Below are 26,353 nucleotides of genomic sequence, written 5' to 3' on the forward strand. Positions count from 1 at the left end.
ACCTGTGTAGCAGGAGCAGGAACTCTTGAATCTGCCACTCGCTTTTCTGGTTCAGCCTCATGACATTCTTGTATCTCCCCCATTCAGTCAGTGATTCATTTACATTTGTTGGCTTCTGCCTGCAATCATTCCACAGACATCCCAAGCCCACTTGAACAAACTTAAAATCTCGCTGTCCAGCCCTTTTTAGTTGAAAACATTGATCGAATGGATTTAACATTGTCTTGCCAGAATGTCTGTGTCAAATGATGGCCTCACCCAAATATGCCATTGCTGCCTTGAAGGTGGGGGAGTTTGTGACTCTAAATATGGTGTTTGTGACCCCTTAAAGAGATCACAACCCACAATGTGGGAATCTCTGAGTGGGATGATGGTCCAACCCTTGACAAAACGATAATACCTGTCAATCACATGAAAACAGACAAAGCTTCTGGTCCTGACAATTCCTCTATAAAAGTATTGAAATATGGAGATGTACTTATCTTTACAAACATGTCCTATTTGTGAAGCCGCGAAAAGAAATTCCGTTGGCATTAATGATCCTTGATCACAATATTCATGTTGAAAAGTAGTAATTACATGGAGATAGTAATATTAATCCATTATTAACAAAGTCGTAGCTATTTTTGATTGTGCCTCACCAACTGCAAAGGAGGCACTTCATATGTTTTTTGATTTGTTTTCACATCTTCTCTGAGCCTTTGGTTTTCAACTTTATTTTATCTGTCTAGCACACATTTTTCTTAATACCAATTTCTATCTCATGTGTCATCCAAGGAGTTCTGGATTTGTTTATTCCACCTTTTCCATTTGAGGAAATGTACCTCTACTGTATTCAAACCATACATATTTTTATATGCCAGCCTCTTGTTCCAGTCAATTATACCCAATTCTGTTCTTGCCTCATTGAAATCAGCTGTCCAATAGATGGTGCTGGAAAAATGTCTTTATCCAGAGAGTGGTTAGAATGCGGAATGTGCTGCGCAAATTGTAATTGAAGCAAATATTCTAGAAGCTTTTCAGGGAGCGAGATTAACACGTGAGAGAGAGAAAGGAATAGAAAAGTATGTTTAGGGGGTTCAGTTAAGAAGGCTATTGCAAGGTTTCTGTGGACCATAAAGACTGTGACAGAGCAATTGGACAATATGGTTTTCTTGTAAATATTATGCAATACTATGTAAAATGGACATTACAGAGAAGAGCAAAACAGCAGGAAGACAAATTGAAATTATTTAACCTCTTTAGGGAATGGCAATGCATTCCAAAAACCCTTTGGAGTTCCCAGTTTATGTAAATATCTAGATTTTTAGCCCTGGGACTACGGGCCTTACGTTGAAATAGTCACAGAGCTATCTCCTTTCCTTTTTTGTTGCCTTGCAGGCAAGTTATGGTATGACATAATTGGTATAAGCTGTGACTGGTAGCAATGGATAAAGTGCAAACCTAACAAATATTTTTGATGTCTTCTGCATTCCTGCTGCAAATGTGTAAGGAAACTAGTTATACCATCTCTTTACATTGCTCAAGTGTACTGGGCCGAGGAAATGGTTGTCAGGGAGACCTTATTTTGTGACATAAGCACAGTTAAACACAGCTACAGATCTGCTGTGTATTTTGCACCATTTCATTAAATTCAGAAGAACTATTTGATTGTCAGTCACAGAAGTGAATGTGTTCCCTTTCAGGGACTTGGATTTGGTGTATGTATAAATCTGAAGTATTTGTGATATCTGACATTTCTTGCCATTTTTGTCTCATAACTAACCAACAGCAGGAAACTAATATTCTGTATTCTGAAGCTATAACTTGCGCACAATTGTGATTTATCACTACAGCAAAGCCTGCGGATTGTATTTCTTCAATGAATGTTAAATGAAATGTGACACATACTTTCAAAAATGTAATCATGTCAAACAAAATAGTACAGGCTGAACCAGTTCTAAAGGAGCATGTTATTTCTCACAAGATTAAGTTTGCTGATTGCTGAGTACATAGAATAAATTATAGACATTATTTCTGAGTTTGTGACAGATCCAAGAATTCTGATTGCATGGTTCAGCAAGTATTAGTTCAGTTGTGTTTGTATTTCAGCAGGTTTAAAAAAAAGTTCCAGAAGAAGAGTATGCCATAGATGGATGCATTGTTGCTAATATTCTTCATAAAACAATTGGTGCTGTCCTTAGTTTCATGTGTAGTCATGGATTTAGCTTGTTTGAGTTGCCTTACATTAAATCAAGCAAACTGCATGAAATTAGAAAAAAAAGAGTCTGCAAACAGGTGGAGTAAAATACAACTATGATTGAAAACCATTTGAAGTCTTAATTTGAAGAAATTAATGCTTCCAGATTTGTATCTCCAGACATTGCTTTAATTGCTCTACATGTGCCTAATAAGCTATTTATTAATGTGATGATCATGATGATCTGCAATAGTTTTTTCCCCTTGTCTTATTAAGGAAATTACATAACTTATTTCAGCAGAAGTCTCGTTCAATGTCTCCTTCTGAGGCCTACCTTTACCTTATCAATCACTTTTAGCATGCACCCTCCGCTACCAGGTATTGTGCCATTACAAAGTTTCTATAGCAATGCCTTCTAAACTCCTGACCTGGACTGATTAAAAGGACAAGAGCAGTAGAAGAATGATTACAGCACTGAAGGAGGCCATTGGCTCATTGTATGTCCAAGATAGAAATCGGAGTCTAAAAGTGTGGTGAAGAAAAAGCACCGCAAGTTGGGCAGCATTCAAAGAGTAGGAAATCAACGTTTCGGGCATATGCCCTTCATTGGGACCATATTGTTGACGAAGGGCTTATGCCCAAAACATTGATTCTTCTGCTCCTCGGATGCTGCCTGACCAGCTGTGCTTTTCCAGCGCCATACTTTTCGACTCTGATCTCCAGCATCTGCAATACTCTCTTTCTCCAAGATAGGAATCTGGCTCACTGCCCGTGTGGGCGGCACGGTGGCACAGTGGTTAGCACTGCTGCCTCACAGCGCCAGAGACCCGGGTTCAATTCCCGCCTCAAGCGACTGACTGTGTGGAGTTTGCACATTCTCCCCGTGTCTGCGTGGGTTTCCTCCGGGTGTTCCGGTTTCCTCCCACAGTCCAAAGATGTGCAGGTCAGGTGAATTGGCCATGCTAAAAATTGCCCGTAGTGTGAGGTAAGGGGTAAATGTAGGGGTATGGGTGGGTTGCGCTTCGGCGGGTCGGTGTGGACTTGTTGGGCCGAAGGGCTGTTTCCACACTGTAAGTAATCTAATCTAATCTAATCTGAAGGAGCAATTCATTGAATGTCACTCTTCTGTCTTTTTTAGATTGCTCTGCAAATTTTTCCTTTTCCAATCATGATTGTGTTTTAACTCAAAAGCTTCAGTTGACCCCCCCTTCACCATTGTCTTGATCAGTATATTCCAAATCCTGATCATTCGCTTTGTGAAAAAAACTTTTCCTTGTTGCCTATTGCTTCTTTTGCCAATTATCTTAATTCTGTGCCCTCTTTTTCTCGATCCTTCCATCATGAGGAATGGTTTTCCCCATTCTGTTCAGTCCAGACCCCTCATGACTTTGCAAAGCTCTAACACATTTCCTGTCAACTTTCTCTTCAAGGGGATCAGTCCCAACTTCTCAATTCTATTTACATAACCAAAGTTTCTCATCCCTGAAACTAGTTTCATGAATGTTTTATGCATTCTCACCAATACCTTCCTTTACTCCCTAAAATGGGTTGCCATAAGCTGGATGCACTGTGCCAGTTGAGGCCATACCAGTTTTTAATACAGGTTTAATATGCCTGTTTTCAAATTCTGTTTGAGATGTTGATGCACTGGCTAGATCAGAATTTATTGTCTATCCCTGATTATTCTGGTGATGGTGATGGGGAACTACCTTCTTGAACTGCTGATATTCTTGGCGTGTAGGAACACCCACCGTGCTGTTCATGGGAAGTTCCATGATTTTTACACAGCGACTCTGAAGGAAAGGCAAATATAGTTCTGTCAAGGTTGTGTGTGATTTGGACTGTAACTTGCAGACAGTGGTGTTCCCATTGTTGTTGAAATGATTTTAAAAGGTGTGGTTGAAGGAGCCTCAATGAGTTCCAAGTGACTTAAACCTGTTGAGGTATCATTCTGGTATGAATGATGTTTGAGTAGTGTTTTGGGTTTGTTTTGGATCCTATCCAAAACTGGTGTTTTTCTTTTATATACTTTTACCGAGGGTCCTTTATTTCTGCAAAGAACACTATGTCTTCATTTTGACATCTTACAGTGCCACATTGTAAGCTCAATTGAAATTCTAAATGAGTTGACACTGTATTTCTTTGCACACACAAGATTATATGGCAGATGTTTTCCCATATGAGATCAGAAATGGCGGTGTTTGTTGATGTTTGCACAATGTTCAGCTTCATTCATAATTCCTCAGAGTGTGAAGCCTTCCATGACCATATGCATCAATACCTGGATAACATCCAGGCTTGGGCTGATAATCTGCAAGAAATCTATGTGTGACTTTAGTAATTCACTGGAACTGCAAATATCTTCTTCCTGGAGGTATACATCTGAGTTTAAGGGTTTTATCCCAATACTTCTGATCTGTGACTAATACTAACTTTTCACTCAAACATATGTCCTTTCCCTCTCAGAACCACTGGTCTGTGCAGTCATCTTCACACTTGGACTTCACAGTACTCCTCAAAATTCAAAGGCAGTGGCTCACCACCACCTTCCCAAGAGCAATTATGCTTGGTTCATAAACGCTAAACTTGTAACTGTTACCTGTTTTCCAGGGTTTTTTTTTAAAGTTATTTTTGTGTAATAGTTCCCTCGAAATCAACATAAAACAGTCAAATATCTTAGTTTCTGGCTCCTATGTAGACTTCTTGCTTATCACTGAATCCTTCTTTCTCTGCACCTCTCTCTTGGGCTAAACTGAATTCTGTGACATGTTCAATCTGGAACTAATCTTCAGATCTGAAATTCTCATTAATATTGAAACTTTATCTCACTGCTTTCTATTCCACATTCTAACCCCTTCAGAACTGCAGTTCATATTTTTCCTAATTAAAACTGTCTAGTCCAAGCAAACATCCTTGTAAATCTCCTCAGCTCCCTCTTTGGTATAATCACATCCATCCTGCAATGTGGACGGCAGAACTACAAGGAATACTATAAGAGCATGTTGGGGATCTGGAACTCACTGCCCATAAAGTGATAGAGGCAGAAACCTTTATTACACTTAAGAAAAAATTAGATGTTCACTTGTGGTGCCAAGGCATACAAGAGTGTGGAAATTTAAAGTTAATTTAAATACAAGCAAATTTAAAGTTAAATTTGCAAAGAAGGCAAATTTAACTTTAAATAATTGACACATCAGATTAAGAAGGCAGCCAAAAATTGTGGCTGATTCTGATCGTAACCATCCATAAATCCGTTGATTAATATATTATCTTAACAGCAGCCACTGAAGGGGCCATTTTGAGTTTAATTACCTTTGCACAAACACAATGTTGTTTTAATGATGTGGCAATGCAAAATTTCTGAGACATGCAACAGACTGGAAGAAATTCCTGCATTCTAGCATAATTGACTTTGCTTTGAGGGACAATGATTCATCAGACATTACAGCAGCCATCTTAGGTTTCCTATAAATCTGTGAAACCCTGTTTTTCAAAAATGAGAACTCCCTTAGGAAGGTCATTGAGAGGCAACATCTTCAGAGAAGAATGTTCACAGTAAGAGTTTGCTTCCAGAATCGTCCACAGATTGTGTGTCCTCTTTTGGCACAATTTTCTTTTTATTCATTCACTTTTTGCCCATTCCTAGTTGCCCATGAGAAGGTGATGGTAAGCTGCTGCTTTGAACCGCTGCAGGCTGATACTGCTAGAAGTTCTTTCTGTAGGTGTACCAAAGAGACATACTGAGACTTTATCCTTGTAGGAATTATTTTGTCTTATCTATATTCGTTAAAATCTTGGTATCTATAATTATTTTGATTAATTTTATTTCTTAAGCATTCAACAAACATTTTTAATAGAGTAATGTTTAACCTGCTTTTGAAGAAAGCTTGCCTTCTGAATACTGTGGGCTATGGGGATCCAAGATGGTGATGACCTGAATTGACTGCTTTGCTGGACTCTGCATCACAACACAAGCAAAGAAGTGATTTAATCCGCCCCACTCAAACCATTTCGCTAAATCTAAATGCTGAAATAACCATAGAATCTTTATTAATCACTTTTTTGTTGAGTGGAAATAACAAAAAAAAAACGGAAACAAGTCAAGTAAGTCCCAACACGTGGGGCACTTGCTGGAGGCATCAAGTTTGTCTGCGGCCACAGACCCCCCCCCGCCCCCCAACCGGTCCGATGGACCCAATTACTCAGCAGGCTGTTGTCGTGGAGCTCGCAAAGATGCACAAAAAGCTTGAAGGCAGGATCGAAGAAAAGTTGAACAATAAGTTGGACCTGCTCTCTGCCATAATTCAAAAACATAATCAGTAGCTTAAAGACCTCGAGGAGAACGAATGATGTTGAGTGCCGAACCACAGTGGCAGAGACCGCGATGGATTCATCCAAAGATCAGGTCCAAGCCCTTGAAAAGCAGGTTTGTAACTTAACTGATCAAGTTGACGATTTTGAGAATGGGGCAGGAGAAAAAATGTTTGTATTGTCGGTCTACTGGAGGGGATGGAAGGCGGTTAGCCAGCAAACTTCTTCGAGGACTGACTGCTGCAATTCCTCAAATTAGCAGTCAAAATGGAGTGGGTGAAAATTGAAATTAAAAGAGCTCACCGGGTTATGGTGCAAAAGTCAGGTCTGGACCAGCGTCCTCGCCCTGTCCTGGCGCAGTTTCAGAGCTACGGGAACAAACAAAGAATCATGGAAGCCTCCAAAACCCAAGGAAAACAAATCTGAAGGCTTTAGTTCATAATGGCTCCAGGATCATGTTTTTTCAGGATTTCTGAGCGACAGTGGTTCAAAAAAATAAATCTTAATATAATATTAAGAAAAGATTAAGGGAGCTTGGAATCCAGTACTCTTTAAAGTAACCAGCGGTGCTTCAGTTTACTTTCAATGGATCCACACATTCATTTGACTCTCCAGAGAAAGCAAAAAAATATCGTGGCCATGTTAAATTAGACTGGATGATTTAATGGATACAGATAATAATGTTTATTTTTAAGAAAGTCTTGTTTGGTGTCACTTTACTTCTCTCTCTCTCTCCATTTTTTTTCTCTATTCTATGATACTAACCAGCGTTAAATTATACCTGGGGATGGGCATAGTACTCCATTTTAACTCTTTGTTAACTCTACCATTTTTTTTCCTTTTGCTTGTGTCTGTGGTGCGGCTCTAGCTAGAAGGAGTTAGGAAGGTGTTTATGATGGCTCGATACCTATTTAGGGCAGTTCAAGCCCGGTTTTTGTATTCAACTACCCTGGTTGCCATATTGGCAATGGGGCAGAAGAAAAGTTTTTTGGGATGCTTAGATACCCCCTTTGGACGGGGGGGTGGGGGTGGTTGTTTGTTTGTTTGGTAAGCTCCCCTTTTCAGCGCCAATGGTGCTTTGTATTTTGTTTTGTTTCTTGGTTCCTGTTGTACATAGTTTTTGTAAGTTTTGAAGGTTTGGTGATTGTAGTTGTTTTAGTCATTGCAATTTTTATGTTCTATGGATTTACTTGCATTGAGGTTCAGTGATATATGATTTGAGTTCTTCCTCTTTGGAGTACAAATATTACTACAGAGTGTAATGACAGGTTTAAATGTTGTACCTGGAACATTATGGGGAGCCACTTGCCAGTCAAGAGGGAAAAGGTACTTTCAAGTCTTAAAGAAAAAGGGTGGATATTGCCCGACTGCAGGAGATGCACATGGATGATAAGGAGCATTTGAAATTACAACAGAGTGGGTTCGATCGAGTTTATTTCTCATCTTTCAGCACAAGGATTAGGGGATTGGCCATACTTGTAAGGAAGTAAGTTACTGGATTGTATTAAAGATAGGCACGGGAGGTTCATTATTCTCAAAGCTTCAATATATGGAGAAGAATACCGTATTTAAATGTTTACAGTCCCCCGGCCTACCCCCTTAAATTTCTGGTCGATGCATTTTCTAAACTCATTAACCTTACATCCTGACACATTATCATGGAGGGATTTTAACTGTCTTGTGGACCCCTCAGTAGACAGAATGCCCAAAGAATTGTAATACCCTCTTTACAATCTAAACAATTAGTGGATCTGTGTGTTGAACTAGAGCTGGTGGATGTCTGGAGGCGTCTCCACCCCACAGGCAGGAATTTTACATTCATCTCCAACCCACACAGGTGCTACCACAGGATTGATTTCTTCCTAATCCCCGCAGCATTCCTGGATTCAGTGGCATCCTGTACAATTGGGAATATTGCCATCTCTGATCATGCAGCAGTATACTTACTGGTTAAGATTAAAGGCAATGTAATAAGTTTGGGACACTGGTGAATCGATCCCTTCATTCCTAAGCATAGTAAGTTCACTGAGTATTTTTCCAATGAATTCAGAGCTTTCCTAGCCATTAACTCAGACTCAGTCAGCAACCCATCCATTCTCTGGGAAGCCGCTAAAGCTTTTGCCGGGGGATAATTAATTCCTACTCTGCCAGTAAGTAGCAGCAAAAGGAAGAGCAGCAATGCTTGCTTGAAATACGGTTGAAGGCAGCCGAGAAGACAGACTTTAATAAACCCTCGGTGGCTAAGCTACAGAGGGTCATAGTGCTTTGGTCTACGCTGAACTCCATGCTCACACAGATAGCCAATAAGGAACTCAATTTCACAAAACAAAGGTTGTCTGTGCATGGTAATAATCTGGGCAAGTACTTAGCAAATCTTGCCAGGAAAATAAAAGTGCCCCTCAAGCCATTACCGCAATCAGGGAAGGGACAGGAACCCTTACCTGTGACTCTGAAAAGATTAATGTAGCATTTCAGAGATTTTACTCTGAATTATACCAATTGAATGCTATGAGGATGGAGTTTTTTTCAAGAACCTGGATTTTCCAGGTGTAATCCCTGAGCAAGAGTCTTTCCTTAACACCCCATTATCGGTTCAAGAGGCTGTGAAGCAGCTTCTGAGTGGAAAGGCGCCCAATCCTGATGGACTTAGTAGTGAATTTTAGAAAGAATTTATAAACATACTGTCAGGGCCGTTGCTTAACATGTTTAATTATTCGTACAGTCACAACTGCCTCCCACCATTCTTAAGAGAGGCTAACATCCCTCACTCTTTCTTAAGAAAGGAAAGATCCCAGAGGACTGTGTTTCCTATAGACCCTTATTCTCTTTTAAATGTCAGTTTCAAAATCCTATCTAAGACCCTTGCACTAAGGCTGGAAACTGTGCTGCCTTCCATTATCAAAGAGGACCAGACAGGCTTCATAAAGGGCTGCAGATCTTCCAACAATGTTAGGAGATTGCTCAATATAATCCAAGCGTGCCAACAACAAGATGTATAGGGATTATTGATCTCTCTAGATGCCGAGAAGGCATTTGATCGGTTTGAGTGGCCGTACCCCTTCTATACTTTAGAACAGTTTGGCTTGGGCAAAACCTTTATCAAGTGGGCAAAGGTTCTTTATAGTGACCCTCTGGCCGTGGTTTTCACCAGTGGCGTTCGATCAAGTAATTTCAATATCCTCAGGGCCAGTGGACAAGTCTGTCCCCTCTCGCCATTGCTTTTTACATTGGTGATTGAGCTGCTTAGGGGCTCCAACATATCTGCCCCAGAAGTGGGACTAAAGTCACACAAGATTACACTGTATGTGGATGATGTCCTTCTCTTTCTGTCAAACCCTGCAGTTTTGGTGTCTCATCTGATACAATATAATAATTTGTTTGGTGCTTTCTCAGGCAACAAGATCAATTTTGCAAAATCAGAGGCCCATTTGGGGAGTCTTCAAAAAATACCCTGATGTCCAGGGTGAATCTCGATTTCCTTTTAAGTGGTCACAGAGGGGTTTCCTTTATCTAGGTACATTTATTGCTCCTGTCTTTCATCAACTATTTAAAGCTAACTTTACCCATTTATTTGACAAAATCAAATAAAACATCCGAAGATGGGAGGCGCTTCCAATATCCTGGCTAGGCTGGATAGCCCTTACTAAGATGAATATTCTCCCTCACCTATTGTACCTGATGCGAATGCTTCCTTTCATCTTCACGAGACGAGCATTCAGGAAACTGAATGGCTGGCTCAGCTTTTTTATCTGGCGCTGTAAACAACCCCTTATCCAACTAACCAAATTGCAACTGTCCCACAGACTGGGGTGAGTGGACCTCCTGGATATTTAAAGCTACCAATTAAGCTCTCTCTTATATGTGTGACTGGGCTTGTGGGGGGTCTGCTTTAATACGGTTGGACATCGAAACTTCTTAGGCAAAACGCCCCCTCATTAGACTGCTGTTCTTGTACAAAATGAGGACAGTTAAGGAATATTTCCATAATCCAATAATTATCAGTACCATTAAAGCATGGAGGCAATGCAGCGGAGCAAGGGCAACATAACCAAAACATCAATTATTACCCCTATAATTGGCATACTGGGCTTCCTACCAGGGATAATGGATTCTGGGTTTAAACTCTGGGCAGCTGGGGGGGTGTCTTGCCTGGGTGACTTATTTGAGGGGGAAGCAATGATGTCCTTTGATCAATTAACTCAGAAGTATGAAATACCTAGCAGACACCTCTTCTGTTTTTTCCAAATCAGGGATTTCATCCAAAAAAGAACTACACTCCTAACTGATCCTTATAGATCTGACAGAGAAGTTGCTTAGTGATAAGAACACATTCTCTGTCAGCACTCTTTATCTTTACCTCCTTTGGATATGTATAGGAAAAAACTTTTCAGTATCCTTACTTTCTGCGCGAGGAAAAAGATTTTGCTACGTTGGGTGTCTGAAAACCCCCTAGGAGCGTCGGGTTGGCATAAGTTAGTCATGGAGCGTATTCCTCTGGATTATCTTACAAGTATGGTTCACCAAAAAACTGAGAACTTTTATAAGACACGGTAGCCCTTTTTGGATTACCTGGACACAGATTCATCTACCACGCTAATTAAGGATTTTATATATAGCCATGTTTAATGAATCTAACACCCTGAAAGGAAGAATTAACAAACATATGAATATATGCAAGTTAACGCTCTCGATGATCAAGATTTATTGTTTTGTCACGCTGTGCTTTATTTATTTATTTATTTAATCTATTCATTTATATGTACACATAAAATGAGTGTAGTTCTGTTCTTTTTTGTATTGTTCTTATTTGTATTGTTTTTGGATTAATGTAATTTTAAAAATCCCTTTGTCAATAAAAATATCTTTCTTCACAAGAAAAGGGCCACATTTAATTCACACTTTACTGACTCAAGAGAGAGATATATGTGATTGATACAGAAGTAGACTTCATGGACAAATCAAATTGTTCCCAGATATACATAGTACATTGAATTGAGTGCTAATACGAGTTGCAGTTCCCTTTATATGCATAAAGTTTGGTTTATTTTTCATAAATTTGCCCTTGCACTTTTCTGAAGTATCAATTGAGCCTCTGTCATACAGAAGTCTATATCTAAACAGAAGTCCAACAAAGATGACAGCAAAAGGGAAGACAGTGTCATTGTGCTAGCAATCTAAAACTCCTGGTCAATGTTCTGAGGACATGGATTAGAATCCCACAAATTTGAATTCAATGAAAGTCTAGAATGAAAGTGAACCTAATGGTGACCATATTCCCATTGTTGCTTGTCCTAAACAAAAAAATCCAGTTCACTAATGTCCTTTAAGGAAGGAAATCTGCCATTCTTGCCTATTCTGGCCTACGTGTGATTACAGAACCACAGTAATGTAGTTGAATCTTAACTTAGGGATGGGTAATAAATGCTTACCAAGCCAGCAACGCCTGCATTCTATATTATAATAAAAGAAACCTCCTATGTGATGTTTGGAACACAAATATATCAGCAAGATCTTGTTGAATAGTGATCTAACTTTGAGGGGTGAAATGGCCTATTTCTGCTAAATTATACGATCATATGTTTCCTGGAGTTTAATCAGCTAAATCTGTGTGCCTTTTCAGCACGGGTGTATATCCCACTGCTGGTCCATCTTTAAGGGTGGATTATCTGGACTAGATTTATCCTACAATAAATAACAGATTGTTTTAAGTGATGATGAATGAAACCATAATGACCATTTAGCCTGCCTGATAATGGGCAGGCAGTAAGTTATAGATTTGGATAAATTTTAGTTCTGTCTTATGTTCAACTAAAATATTTCAGTGGCCCTTGAAGTAACTACCATCAAGTTAAAATGTCATCGTCTGCAATTTGCAGCTGAATAGCTTTTTCAGTTGTTTGACAATCAGTTCAGTTGCTGAAATTGTCTATTTCAATTGTACCATTTCTAATTTAGCTGCTGGAAGGAAGTTTTGCTCGTGAAGTCAGCCATGAAGTGGATGGACTAATTTTTCAACCAACTGGGGTAAGATCAGAGCAATTGTGTTTGTGTTTATGTTGGGGTGGCGGGTTGGAGGGGAGGAAGGGAGGGAGGGGGTTTCTGGTTAAGGCCCATGATTGAGTGTGTTCACTCTTTATGACTGGTATTTGATTAAAACAGAAACAGTTGTAACAGGGCCTGTACAAAGCTGCTTTCGCTTCTCATTGCACATTTCTTTAGTGTTGCCTGGAATTTTTAGGATAATTGAAATATTAACGGAGTATAAATAAAAGGTGATTTCATTTAACTCTCTTAAAATGCACAAGCAATTCAGTTGCAAGTAACTCTGGATTCCTATTAGAAAGACAATCATAATATAAAGATGGCTCTAATTGTGAAGTTTTGTAAGTTAAAAGTTTTAATATTAAAACAGAATGTGAAGCTTTTCTTAGAAGTTTCTTGCCGAATGATACAGGAATGCTGTTTTGTTTAGGAAGCATTAATTTTGAAACGTGTATTTTTCATGCATTCATTTATTCTGCATTTGTTTTTGTTTTATGCCTTTTTTTATGAAAAGTGAATGCAACTCATCAAAAGAATGAACTTGCATTTATACATCAGGCTTTTGTGTTCTTAATATGTCCCAAAGCACTTCATAGCCAATGCATTGATGTTGAAGGTTAGTCATTGTTGATTTGTATGCAAGTTAAATGTACACAAGATGCCACAAACAGGCATGAAATAAATTGACAAGTTCATTTGTTTACGGTGATGTTGGTTGAGAAATAAATGTTAGCCAGGTTAATAGGCAACTCCTTACTCACTCCCACATTTTTGGTACAGACCAAGTGGCACCCTGGGCAAGCAGACATGGCCTCAGTTTCATAGCTCAGCAGGAAAATGGCATCTCAGGCATGCAGCCCCACTCTCCATACACCCACCCATGAATTAACTGCATTGTAATGTCAACCTAGAACATGTCTGCAAGTTTTGCAATGTCACTTGAAGCTTATAACTTTCTGACTCACAAATGAGGGGATGATCTCTAAGTCAAATCAGGAACTTCTCAGCTGTCTTCTGTAAGCAAAGGAAAAGCAGTAAGTCATCGAGTGCTGTTGTCATATTAACTCACTGTGCACAAAAAGCTTTTACTTTAATCTGAGGCTTTTAGCCTCTAATGGAATTTTTTTTAGTAATTTTGTCAAGATTCTCAATTTGAATGCATTGAGATTTGATGTGTTATCAGTGCTGTCACATTTCACAATTTTACAGCTTTGAGATGGGATACAATTTTAATGCTGTTGTATCTAAAATGCTTTGTTATGGATTCTAACACCAAGTGATGTTGCTGCAATTTGTAATAAATACTAACTGCAGGCTTAGCTGTTGTATAACATGTAGTGTCCAGTTTTGTTCTTATGAGTTCTTATGAGCTCTTATGAGCTTTCCAATGAGTTCTTATGAGCTTTCAGTCAAGTTAATTATTTTAATAACCTCCATTTTGTCATTAGGTTGCAATTGATGACAGACTCCATATATTTAGCATGTAAGTGAACTATGGATGACCCATACATAGGTGCTTTTCCTCACCTGTAGCCATGAGGTCATTACCTTAGAAAAAGTGCAATGACAATTATTTGTTTTACTCTCTGAACTACGTGTGCAATTTGAATTTATGCCTTTTTTTGGCTTGCGTAAACAAGAATAGGGGATTATTTATCAGTATAGAATATAATATAGTACCATTGTTGTGCTTTTTCCCCCATAACCCTCAGTGATAATGCTTATTCCAAGAGCCATATGGCCTCTTTCTGCACCAATACAATTCTGTGTCTCTGGCATTTCATTTAGGAACATAGTTTCATTAAATGTTGCTGTTTGTTGGTGATATAGGATCATCAGGGAACAGAGAAGCTCTTCTTGGCGTAATTCTTTTCCTATCTTGCTAGACAACATATCAAGCTTTCCCCTGTAGATCAACTAGAGTGCAGTAATCTAGAGCTTTGTTTTTCTTCTCAATCAGCTTTTAGAATACAAGACATCCCTGCTGTTAGTTAAGATCAAGAGCAAGCTTTTGGAAAATATGGACCATTTTTTGTTAACTGGGAGCCTACTATAAGCAAAGGCAGGCAGAAAAGTCAAAATTCATCATTGCCTCCAATGTATCAGTTTGCCTTTCAGCTGACGAAGGAAAAGAGTATTTGAGGACTAAGATCACAAACCTGAGAATAAAACCATGAGCTGCAGTGATTCCCATACTCATAAGTGCCTTGGAGATTTAAATAACTGACAGCAGGTACTTTAAAACATGAGAAAACTACCATGCATAATGCCTTTTTAATATTGTTCAAATCAATAACAAAGTAAATGGTCCAACAGTAGCTTCCTCACCCAAACTACATCCCCAGCATCGAGGAGCTAATCATTCAAAACCAACTCCATTCAGCAGGACGTATAATTTCTGTACATGCCACCAGATGCACCAGATGTTTGTGCAACAGATTCCCAGGGGAACAGTGAAAGTAGTTCATGAATGTCCTCAGATAATCCCAAAACATCTCTGTTTGATCAATTAGAGATGCTGGCTTGTGATTAACCAAAATGGAGTACTTTCATTTTGGAAGGACCCAAAGACAAGGATACTCTTTGTTTGAAACATGCAAAGATAAGTGAACAACCCTCTAAACAGCTCCTCCACCCAGCACCCTGCAATCAAACTCCAACATCCCCATGTGTAACAGAGACTGCAGATCATGCACAGGACTCAAAAAATCTATCAACGTGCCCATTGAACAAATGTGGAGGTAGGTCATCCTAAATCCCACCTAAGAAAATAAACTTTCATTTACTGAAGGATGAATGCCTAGTTTTGACAGGAGATATGCTCAAGGAGTTGATGCTATTGTGCATCAAGCTTGCCTAAAGATGCATCCCAAGTTGCCCTTGAGAAGGTGATGGTATATTGCAGCAGGTAATCAGGAAGACTGATGGAATGTTGGCCTTTATTTAAGAGGGTTTTGAGATTAAGAGTAGGGGCGTCTTAACTGTACAAGATGCTGCTGAGACCACATCTGGAGTATTGTGAGCAGTTTTGGTCCCCTCATTTAAGAAAAGATAGCATTTCATTGGAGGCGGTTCAGAAAGTTCAGCAGCATGATCCTTGGTATGGAAGGATTGTCTTATGAGCAAGGGCTAAACAGGTTGAGATGCTACTCACTGGAGTTTAGAGGAATAAGAGGTGATCCCATTGGAACATAAGGAGCTTGATTGGGTAAGTGCTGAGAGGATGTTTGCCCTCATAGGAGAAGCTAGGACAAGAGGCCTGTCTCAGAATAAAAGGTTACCAATTCAAGACTGAGATGAGGAGGAAATTTTTCTTCCAGAGAGTTGTGTGTCTTTAGAACACCTTGCCACACCTTGTGCATATTGAAGACTGAGATAGATAGATTGTTCAGTCAGGCATAAAAAGAGTTATGGGGATAGGGCAGGAAAGTAAATGTGAGGAATGTTGGATTAACCATTACCCTATTGAATGGCATAGCAGGCTTAAGGGGCTGAATGGCCTACTCCTGTTCCTGTTTCTTACGGTCTTACGTTTCCTTGAACTGCTGTAGTCCCTCTGCTGTAAGTAAATCTTCAAAGATGTTAGGGTGAGAATCCCAAAATTGGCTGAAGTAGACAGAGAAAATAGCTTTAAAAATAGACATAATGGCATATATTTAAGAAGACAGTTCGTAACTATCTAGCAAGATATATTTCATTGAGAAAATGACCTATGGCTATGTTACGATGTTAAAAATAGTATAAAATTGAAAGAAATACATAAAATGCTGAAAGATATTAGGGTGGAAGAATGGAAATACTTTAGAAGCCAATAAAGAATGGCTATGAAAGCGAGAAATTGGAGAATGAGAGAAAAGTTGCAAAAATTATAAAAATACAATAAAAGCTTCTATAAATATGTAAAAATAAAAAGTAAAAACACTGAGTATGCAAAGAAGATAGTTTAGAAGCTAAGTGAATCTTGACCTGTGTTGCATGTTAAAGGAGTATAAATAATGGAAATGTTGCTACAATTTACTGTTGAGACTGCACCTGGAATAATGCCTATAGTTTTGGCCTCCTTGCTTAAAGGCATGTTTGTATTGAAAGTAGTTCAGTGAAGATTTACGTAACTGACTGCTAGAATGAAAGGGTTGAAATGCAAAACATTTGAGTAGATTGGACCTGCTTATTGCAGTTGAGAAGAATACAAGATGATCTTTTAAAACATTCTAAGAAGACTTAACAGTTTAGGTGCTGAAGGGGTATTCATTTCATGGGGATATTTAGGTCTTCTTGAGAAAACAAAGTGTCTCCTGTTGTGTTAAATCTCAGTCAGTGTGTTAACATGCCTTCAGAGACATGCATCATTACTGTAGTTACCCTGAGGATATAAAGGTCTTAAATTCCATCTTCATTCTGGTCACCTAAAGCATGACATGCTGATAGAATCATACTACTCTTGCAACAGCTTAATGTTAGCCTATTCACAGATGTGCCTATAAATGTAATGTTGACATATAACCCATGAGTTTGAAATAATTATCTGTTGGATCTCTGAATTAAAATTGAGAAGCCAAGGAATTTCTTCTCTCAGAGGATCACCAGTCTTTAGAAATCTCTTGCAGAGGTCAGTGGATGCTGTGTTGTTAAATGTTTTTAAGTTTGTTTTTTTACAAGGAACTTGAGGATTATGGGTTGGGAGAAAGTGCAGGGGACAAAGGTAGGAATATGGAACCAAGGCCACAACAATGAACTTATTGAATGGCAGAGTGGGCTTTAATGGGCCAACATGCTGGTCTCCTATTCTGATCTTATTTTAGGCACAAACTCGTACATACTTTGGATACATAAAAATGAGCAGTATAAAACTATTGATTATGTAATTTCAATGTTCGTTCACATGGTACTTGCAACTAACGTTTAACTTTCTCTACACATATTCATAAAATAGTAGTGTGAGAGGTGATTGAGTTGTTAGTGCTTTTTGTTATATATCCTTAACTTTCCCAAGTACTGTTTATTGCTTGCCATTCAAATTGTGTATGACATGATTTGTAAGTGCAAGATTTGTGGAAGAGGAAACATGAAGAACGTTGTATCTAATGGGAAATTGCTGTCTAAGTTAGCTTCATCAATCATGAATAATACCTTGAAGTGAGCAGAAGAAAATAGAGTCCGCCAATAGGACTTGTCATGATAAAGATTGAGCAACATCCAATCATTTTTTGGATGGAGAGTGAAAGAAATGGGTCTGATGTATTTCATTGTGAGAATCAACCCTCTCAAGCAAACACCCTGAAGTTAAAGTACTGCTTTCAACTTTCACATCAAGACAAGTGCTATGTAAAGGATCATGTTCAGGTGAGAATCTAGCCATCTCTTTTTAACATTCAATAGCCATTAAGCCATTCATTACCAATTCTGAATGCTGCACCATCAATATCCTGGGTTCAGAAACTAAACTGGACCAGTAATATAGACACTGGTGACACAAAAGCAGGTCTGAGTCGGTGAATTTTGTGACATGTGACAAAATTTTCCTGACTCCCCAGAACTTGTCCACTATCTACAGTCAAAAATCAAGCCTGTGAAGAACAACTTTCTGCTTCTCTGGATGGGTACATATCCAACTGTCTAGATCATTCTACACCATCCAGGACAGCAGCCTTCTTGATTCGCACCTGACCCACCCCATTAAGATTCAGTTTTTACTCACCAATGCACAAGGCCAGCAGTGTGTGCCACCACTGTTCCCCCTATACTGTGTACCTGTGTAACCACTCCAAGGATCTTTGTAGCATTGACTTCCGGTTCAGAATTCACTGCATGCATGGATTTCAAAAGTCCTCACAGAAATTAAAAAGGAGTGGAAAAACTATGTGCCTCTACAAGATGGTCAGCTGAAATATACCAAGGCTCCTTTGATAGCACCTTCCGAAGTTGTGACTTCTAGCAGCAGTATGTTTCTTTGCTGCTGCTGCTAGTTCAAAATCTTGGAAGTCTTTCTTCTTCTCTCTTGCCACTTTTCTTCCCTGCCCACTGTGAGTGGCCCAGTGGTTAGCACTGCTGCCTCACAGCGCCAGAGACCCGGATTCAATTCCCTCCTCAGGCGACTGACTGTGTGGAGTTTGCACGTTCTCCCCGTGTCTGCGTGGGTTTCCTCTGGGTGCTCCGGTTTCCTCCCACAGTCACAAAGATGTGCAGGTCAGGTGAATTGGCCGTGCTAAATTGCCCGTAGTGTTAGGTAAGGGGTAAATGTAGGGGTATGGGTGGGTTGCATTTCGGCAGGGCGGTGTGGACTTGTTGGGTCGAAGGGCCTGTTTCCACACTGTAAGTAATCTAATCTAAAAAAAACCTGACTTTGTCCTCCTCAGTAAACCTGTCAGTGGCACCACATCACATGAATTGTAATGGTCCAAGAAAGCAGCTCACCACCACTTTCTCAAGGGCAGTTTACTGATGACACGAAGGTTTGTAGCAAAGTAAGTTGTGAAGAGGTTATCTGGCTTCCTTGCTTCCTTTAAAGTAGGTTATATGAGTGGGCAAAGATGTAGCAAATGGAATATAATGTGAGAAAATTGGGAATTGTCTATTTTGTTAGGAAATAAGAAGACAAGCGTATGGTCTAAATGGTACGAGTTTGAAGAGCTCTGGGATTACAGAGGGATCTGGGCTTCCTCGTACATGGCTGCAAAGGAAGGTCACAGATGTATCGGAAGAATTTACATGGCTTATTTAACCCATAACTAGCAGTGGGCAGGTTGTCTTCCAAGAACACATTGGACAAACTAAGTTTGTATTCACTGATGTTTAAAAAAGTAATGGGTGATTTGATGAAGCATATAGATTCTTGAAGAAGTCTTGACAGATTGATTGTGAAAAGGATGTTGGGAGAATCTGAAACTAGGGGTCACTGTTTAAAAATAAGAGCTTAGCCAGTTATAGAGTCAGTCCAACCCATTCATCCCGACCAGATATCCCAATCTAATCTAGCTCCATCTGCCAGCACCCGGCCCATATCCCTTCAAACCCTTCCTATTCATATACCCATCCAGATGCCTTTTAAATGTTGCAATTGACCAGCCTCCACCACTTCCTCTGGCAGCTCATTCCATAAATGTACTACCCTCTGTGTGAAAAAGTTGCCCCTTAGGTCACTTTTATATCTTTCACCTCTCACCCTAAACCTATGCCCTCTAGTTCTGGACTCCCCAACCCCAGGGAAAAGACTTTGTCTATTTATCCTATCCATGCCCCTCGTAATTTTGTAAACCTCTATAAGGTCACTCCTCAGTGTCCGACGCTCCAGGGAAAACAGCCCCAGCCTATTTAGCCTCTCCCTATAGCTCAAATCCTCCAACTCTGGCAACATCCTTGTAAATCTTTTCTGAACCCTTTCAAGTTTCACAACACCTTTCCGGTAGGAAGGAGATCAGAATTGCACGCAGTATTCCAAAATGGCCTAACCAATGTCCTGTACAGCCGCAACGTGACCTCCCAACTCCTGTACTCAATACTCTTGACCAGTAAAGGAAAGCACACCAAACGCCGCCTTCACTATCCAATCTACCTGCGAATCCACTTTCAAGGATTCCAAGGTCTCTTTGTTCAGCAACACTCTCTAGGACCATACCATTAAGTGTATAAGTCCTGTTAAAATTTGCTTCCCCAAAATGCAGCACCTCGCATTTATCTGAATTAAACTCCCATCTGCCACTTCTCGGCCCTTTGGCCCATCTGATCAAGATCCTGTTGTAATCTAAGGTAGCCTTCGCTTTCTACTATAACTCCAATTTTGGTGTCATCTGCAAACTTACTATTACTATAATACAATCCCAATAAGGTGATCATCCCTTTCTTATGTCTCAGTTCCACTCAAGTAACTTCCATGGATGTATTTCCGGGAATATCCTCCCTCAGCACAGCTGTAATGCTATCCCTTGTCAAAAATGCCACTCCCCTTCCTCTCTTGCCTCCCTTTCTATCCTTCCTGTAGCATTTGTATCCTGGAACATTAAGCTGCCAGTCCTGCCCATCCCTGAGCCATGTCTGTAATTGCTATGATATCCCAGTCCCATGTTCCTAACCATGCCCTGAGTTCATCTGCCTTCCCTGTTAGGTCCCTTGCATTGAAATAAATGCAGTTTAATTTATTAGTCCTACTTTGTCCCTGCCTGCCCTGAATGTTTGACTCGCTTCTGTTCTCAACTGTACCAGTCTCGGATTGATCTCTTTTCTCATTATCTCTCTGGGTTCCAACCGCGCCCCCCCCCCCACCCCTTACTAGTTTAAATCCTCCCGAGCAGCTCTCGCAAATCTCCCTAGGGCAGAGATGTGATTTTTTTTTCTTAGAGAAATAAGAATCTTTGGAACTCTTTTCCTCTAAAGATGCGGAAGCATTTTGTTTTGTCTAATTTTAAGGTAGGATTACACAGATACTTGATAAGCAAAGAGATTGGATCAGGCGGGAGTAATCAGTTATGGGAATTACCCATGATCTTATTGAGGAATGGATTTGAAAGGCCATATAGTTTACTTTTCATAATTCATACGCTTATATATAATTAGGGATGAACAATAAATGCTGGTCTTCCCAATCATGCTTATAATCTATGGAAGAATATTAAAATGTGGATAAAAATGTAGAATTTGATGTAAGGTGTCCTGTGTCAAGTCAAAGAACTCCTGTAAAGGTTACCTACTGATGATGAGTAAATTTATACATATCGGCATTGAGTGCTTTAATAAGCTCCCAAAACCAGCAGTATAAGGACCGAAGCCATGCCAGGTTTTGAATTCCCTCCAGTAGAGGAATGGGCACTTTGAGCAGTGAGAAAATTTGGTAAATCTAGGGCAGGCACAGAGAAAGGAAGTACAAGTATAGGCAGGCATGCAAGTGAAAGGTTGCAAGTCCAGTGCTATGCAATGTTTAGCCAAATTGTCTAGATAATTTCATTGTAAGTGAATAAATTTGTTTTAAAAATGTTTGCTTGACACATTCTAAAAATGTCCAGTTTTCAGACAACTCAGGTTTTTAATTATCAGTGTTTGATGGTGTGCCTGTACATGAAGTATGTCGACCTGTATTGCATGTAAGGGTGTGGTTTGCTAAAATTTGTACATGTACCTGTCCCTGCCTTGTCAATTGAGAACATGAACGTCATGGAATTTCATCCAGAGCTTAACAAATATTTATTTGTTGTTTTTTGCATGAAATTCTGCATTAGGTATACTGTACTTCAGTGCACTTGATTAGTCTAAGTTACGGGTTACATTTATTTTTATCAAAGGAGCTGTGTGCATTCATTAAAACTCAGCTGCTCTTTGACTAATGCATCTGTTTCTTTTGCAACAGAAAATAATCATCATAGCTGCTTTTCCTGTTTTGATTCTCCATTTAATACTTCTACTGTTTTTAATTTGTTATGCTTTGTCAATCAATATAATTGCTATGGTCTTTTCTAACTGCCTCTATTGTACAGCTGTATGTAGCAGAAACATCATGACAGTGGGATAAATACAAACGCTATACTCTTAGTACTGTATTAAACAGCTGTCTTGTCCTTAATAATAGCTGTTAAATAAGATAATCGGATATGCATCTTAAGGAAATAAATCAAGCATCAAATTCCTATTTGTGAAACCAAGCTGATTCTTGTTTGTAATGAATGTTTTGCCACCAACAGACTTGCTATTTGTGGTATCCCTGGTTCCTAGACCAGACTGTAAGCCAAGGTAAAATTTGTATTTCGTGCAGTAGAGGAGATCCGAAAAGAGGATGAAAAGCAAAGAGGAATAAATTAGTGATGATTGTAAAAAGAGATCCAAAAGTTATCTTTAAGCCTATAAGTAGTAAAATGGTGGTCAGAGGAAGGGTGGGAACAATGCAGACCTTCTGGAGGCATTGGATATAACCAAGATGCACATTGAGTACTTTGTATCCACCTTCATAAGAGAAGAGAATGTTTCAAATGGAGCAGTAAATGAGGGGGTCATAGCAATAGTGGACAGGTTGAAGGTTGATAAATTGGAGATAATAACAACATTAAGTCAGAGATGAGAATTCTTTTCCTCATTGACATTTGAGTCTTTGGAATTCTATCTCCTCAAAAGGCAGTGAAGCAGAGACTTCGACTATGTTTTAGGCAGGGGATAGGTTATTGACCGGAAAGGCAATTAAAGCTTATAGGAAATGGGCATGAATGTGGAGTAATCCGATCAGCCATGATTCCAAGGAATGGCTGAATGGGCTATTCCTGCTCTGAATTCGTATGTTCGTATGTAACTTGTATTTATTTAACAGCTTTAAAGTAATGAAATGTTCCAAGACAATTAAAAGATTGGCAGTCCTCAAAGTAGCAAAGTAAGTCCAGATGAGATGCATCCTAGGTTATTGAGGGAAGTAAGAGAAGGAATTGTGAAGGCTTTAACTGCAATTTCCCAATATCTCATATGTTTAGGAGTGGTGCTAGTCCAGTCAGCCTAATATTGATTTGGAAACAGTAAGCAAAAACAAAATTAATTGGTATTTTGAAAAGCACAAGGGAATAAAGTGAATTCAAAACATGCTTGAAGTGTATATGGGCTTTCAAAAGCTGTTTGATAAAGTACCATATAGATTAGTTCGTAAAATTAAAGCCAAGGTGTTAGAGAATAATGGCAGTGTGAATAAGAAATTGAGGGACAACAAGCAGAGAAATCTGGAGAGTTTAAAAACATAAAGTGCTTGAACACTGAACAGATTTAGCAGCATCTGTGGAGAGAGAACCAGAATTATGTTTTAAGCCTAACACAGCTATGAATTCAAAGTTTGGGAGAAGATTTGTAGCTCTAGTGCTTGTTGTTGTGGTTCTGTTTGCCGAGCTGGAAATTTTTGTTGCAAACATTTCGTCCCCTGTCTAGGTGACATCCTCAGTGCTTGGGAGCCTCCTGTGAAGCGCTTCTATGGTGTTTCCTCCGGCATTTATCGTGGCCTGTCCCTGCCGCTTCCGGTTGTCAGTTTCAGCTGTCTGCTGTAGTGGCCGGTATATTGGGTCCAGGTCGATGTGTTTGTTGATGGAGTTTGTGGATGAGTGCCATGCTTCTAGGAATTCCCTGGCTATTCTTTGTTTGGCTTGCCCTATAATGGTAGTGTTGTCCCAGTCGAATTCATGTTGCTTGTCGTCTGTGTGTGTGGGGCTACTAAAGATAGCTGGTCGTGGCGTTTCGTGGCTAGTTGATGTTCACGACAAGCCAAACAAAGAACAGCCAGGGAATTCCTAGAAGCATGGCACTCATCTTCCGCCTCGGAACACTTCAACCCCAGGGTTCATTTCCCCTCCCCCACCTCAACCCAGTTCTAAACTTCCAGCTCAGCGCTGTCCCCATGACTTGCCCTACCTGTCCATCTCCTTTCCCACCTATCCACTCCTCCCCCCCCAACCTATCACCTTCATCCCTCTCCCACCCCTATTGTACTCTATGCTACTTTCTCCCCACCCCCACCTTCCTCTAGCTTATCTCTCCACCCTTCAGGCTGTCTGCCTGTATTCCTGATGAAGGGCTTTTGCCCGAAACGCCGATTTTACTGCTCCTTGGATGCTGCCTGAACTGCTGTGCTTTTCCAGCATATTCTAATCTAGACTTTTATATCACTTTGCACATGCCCCTTGTGGCCTAAAGCTTCACAAATCATACAAAATCCCTTGATCAACTGTACTTTCTGCTTTTATTTTCAACATATGCCAATCAGATGGTATCAGCAAGAGTTTCAAAATGGCGTAACTCTTGTCACTTGTTTTGTTGTCCAATGATATCATTTGGTTGTGCTGCAAAGCTGTGAAGCACTAAATTTTTTTTGGTCAATGTTAAAGGTACCTGTTTTGTCATAACACATTATTAGGAGAAAGTGAGGACGGCAGATGCTGGAGATCAGAGCTTAAAAATGTGTTGCTGAAGAAGGGCTTATGCCCGAAATGTCGATTCTCCTGTTCCTTTGATGCTGCCTGTCCTGCTGCTCTTTTCCAGCAACGCATTTTTAAGCTCATAACACATTATTGTCAAGTTATTTAATCTTTGTGGTGCAAATGTATGACTATCCATGCTTGGTATTGTTCAGTTTGTCTTTGACATTGGTAAAACGGCAATGTAGCCAGTAATTTCCTGTCTGCAAGTGAAGTGATGAGCAACGAGCAGCCTCCACTTGTTTATCACGAAGCAGTAGCCTTTCAAGGTAACTGCAAGGGACAGAAAGCTGTTAGAAAGCTTCTAATGTGGTACTTGAAGCCTCTTTGGAGCAATCAAGAGCTATGATAGATGATAATAAAGTCTGTTTCTGCAGCCTGGATACTGATAAGGAGATGTCATGAATCAGTGGTTGGAATTCATCTGTAAGGTCATGTAATTACATTTTAAAAAAAACATAAAAAGTTGTTTGTAATTTGTTTTTTGTTCAACCAGACTTTGTTGTCAATGACTGCTCAGGGTTGGTGCTTGTTAATTGACACGGTTATTGCTCTCCGGTAGTGTGCTGCACAGATAGCAGGGTTTAATGAGCTAGATCAGTGGGAGGAAGCCAGTTTTACAGTCTATTACCTGCCTGGGTCACAGCAGGCATGGATGGTATACCAAATTCTTAAGATTTTCTAGCTTAGGAGATGCCAGGTAGAGGGAATGTATGATTGAAACTGTAAGCCCTATTACCATTTTAAACAATTTGGAGCTGTCTTCTGAGGCTGAGTAATAAAAGGTGCATATCCAGAGAAAATTTGCACTTTCGACTACTGAATGTTGGGAGGAGGGGAGTTGAATATTGCTAGCTTCCAATAAATCTCAATGTTAAGGATGAATTTCAGGTGTTGTATGCACTTATGATGCTTTAGGGTTCTTCAGAGCAGTCAGAAAGGGATAGTTGATCATTGATCTTGTGTTGAGATAAAGGCTGAAAGTGGAATTGCTGAGTATTATAAGACTCCAAGAGAATACGTCAGTACTTTTTTTTTCAAGGATCATATGATGTTTTAGTTCTCATGAATTTAGAAATATGAGGTTTCATGACAAAATGTTTGATGTGCACTGTCGCCTTCAGACCAATTTAAAGTTAGGTGAGAAAGGAACTGAGTCCATCTTCCTCTCCACAGTGGTGAAGCATATTATTCTGACATGACTATTCAGTGTTTTCAGTGCGTTGGATAATCTCATATGGGACATTTGCATAGTATCTTATAGACAATGCAGAAATAATTCTGACACTCCTTACTCCTTTTCAGATGTTGTGATTGTTGACAAACTCACCTGGGGAAACTATTCTCAACGTTTTGAATTCTAAGTGGTGAGATTTAGAGGTCGGCACTGTAAGTACAGTTATGTAGTTCACCAGAGTACAATCAATATTGATTGTTTGGAATGTAGAAGGGACATTTATCTTAGTTGTAGATCAATGTGAATGCTTGACCAGGATACATTCGTTAGGGCTACATTGAAAGGGAGTGAAGGAAATCTGATCATTAATTGAAGGAAAATGGGAAAACTAAATGTTGCGCACATGTGATATGACTTTCTAGCAAAGCGAATCAGGAGAGTGAGTGGATGTTGTATATTGGATTTCCAGAACGCTTTCAAGGACATCCCAAACAGAAAGTTATGAAGCACAATTAGAATGCATACATTAGGGAGTAGTACACTAGCATGGTTGAGAATTAATTAATGGACAGAAAATAAGGTGTAGGCATAAATGGGTCATTTTTCTTGGTTGGGAGGCTGTGATTAGTGGGGTACCCTAAGAATCACTATTCAGATCGATATTAATAATTTGGATGTGGGGACCAAATGTAATATTTCCAAGTTTGCTTATGATACCAA

At 39.6% G+C, this 26,353-nt stretch overlaps 1 protein-coding gene across 7 annotated transcripts in view; it reads left to right on the forward strand.

The window, feature by feature from the left end:
- The window catches only part of rngtt (RNA guanylyltransferase and 5'-phosphatase), a 418,275-nt gene that overhangs the window by 248,296 nt on the left and 143,626 nt on the right, over positions 1 to 26,353 (forward strand). For 6 of the 7 annotated variants that reach the window (XM_043686789.1, XM_043686797.1, XM_043686812.1 and 3 more), the window contains exon 12: positions 12,446 to 12,514. The exons of the other annotated variant lie outside the window; for it this stretch is intronic. In XM_043686789.1, coding sequence (XP_043542724.1) covers positions 12,446 to 12,514 — 69 coding nt within the window. The remainder of the gene's footprint in view (positions 1 to 12,445; positions 12,515 to 26,353) is intronic. 7 annotated transcript variants of the gene reach the window in all.

This window comes from Chiloscyllium plagiosum, chromosome 3, assembly GCF_004010195.1.
Source record: "Chiloscyllium plagiosum isolate BGI_BamShark_2017 chromosome 3, ASM401019v2, whole genome shotgun sequence".
NCBI classification, from domain to species: domain Eukaryota; kingdom Metazoa; phylum Chordata; class Chondrichthyes; order Orectolobiformes; family Hemiscylliidae; genus Chiloscyllium; species Chiloscyllium plagiosum.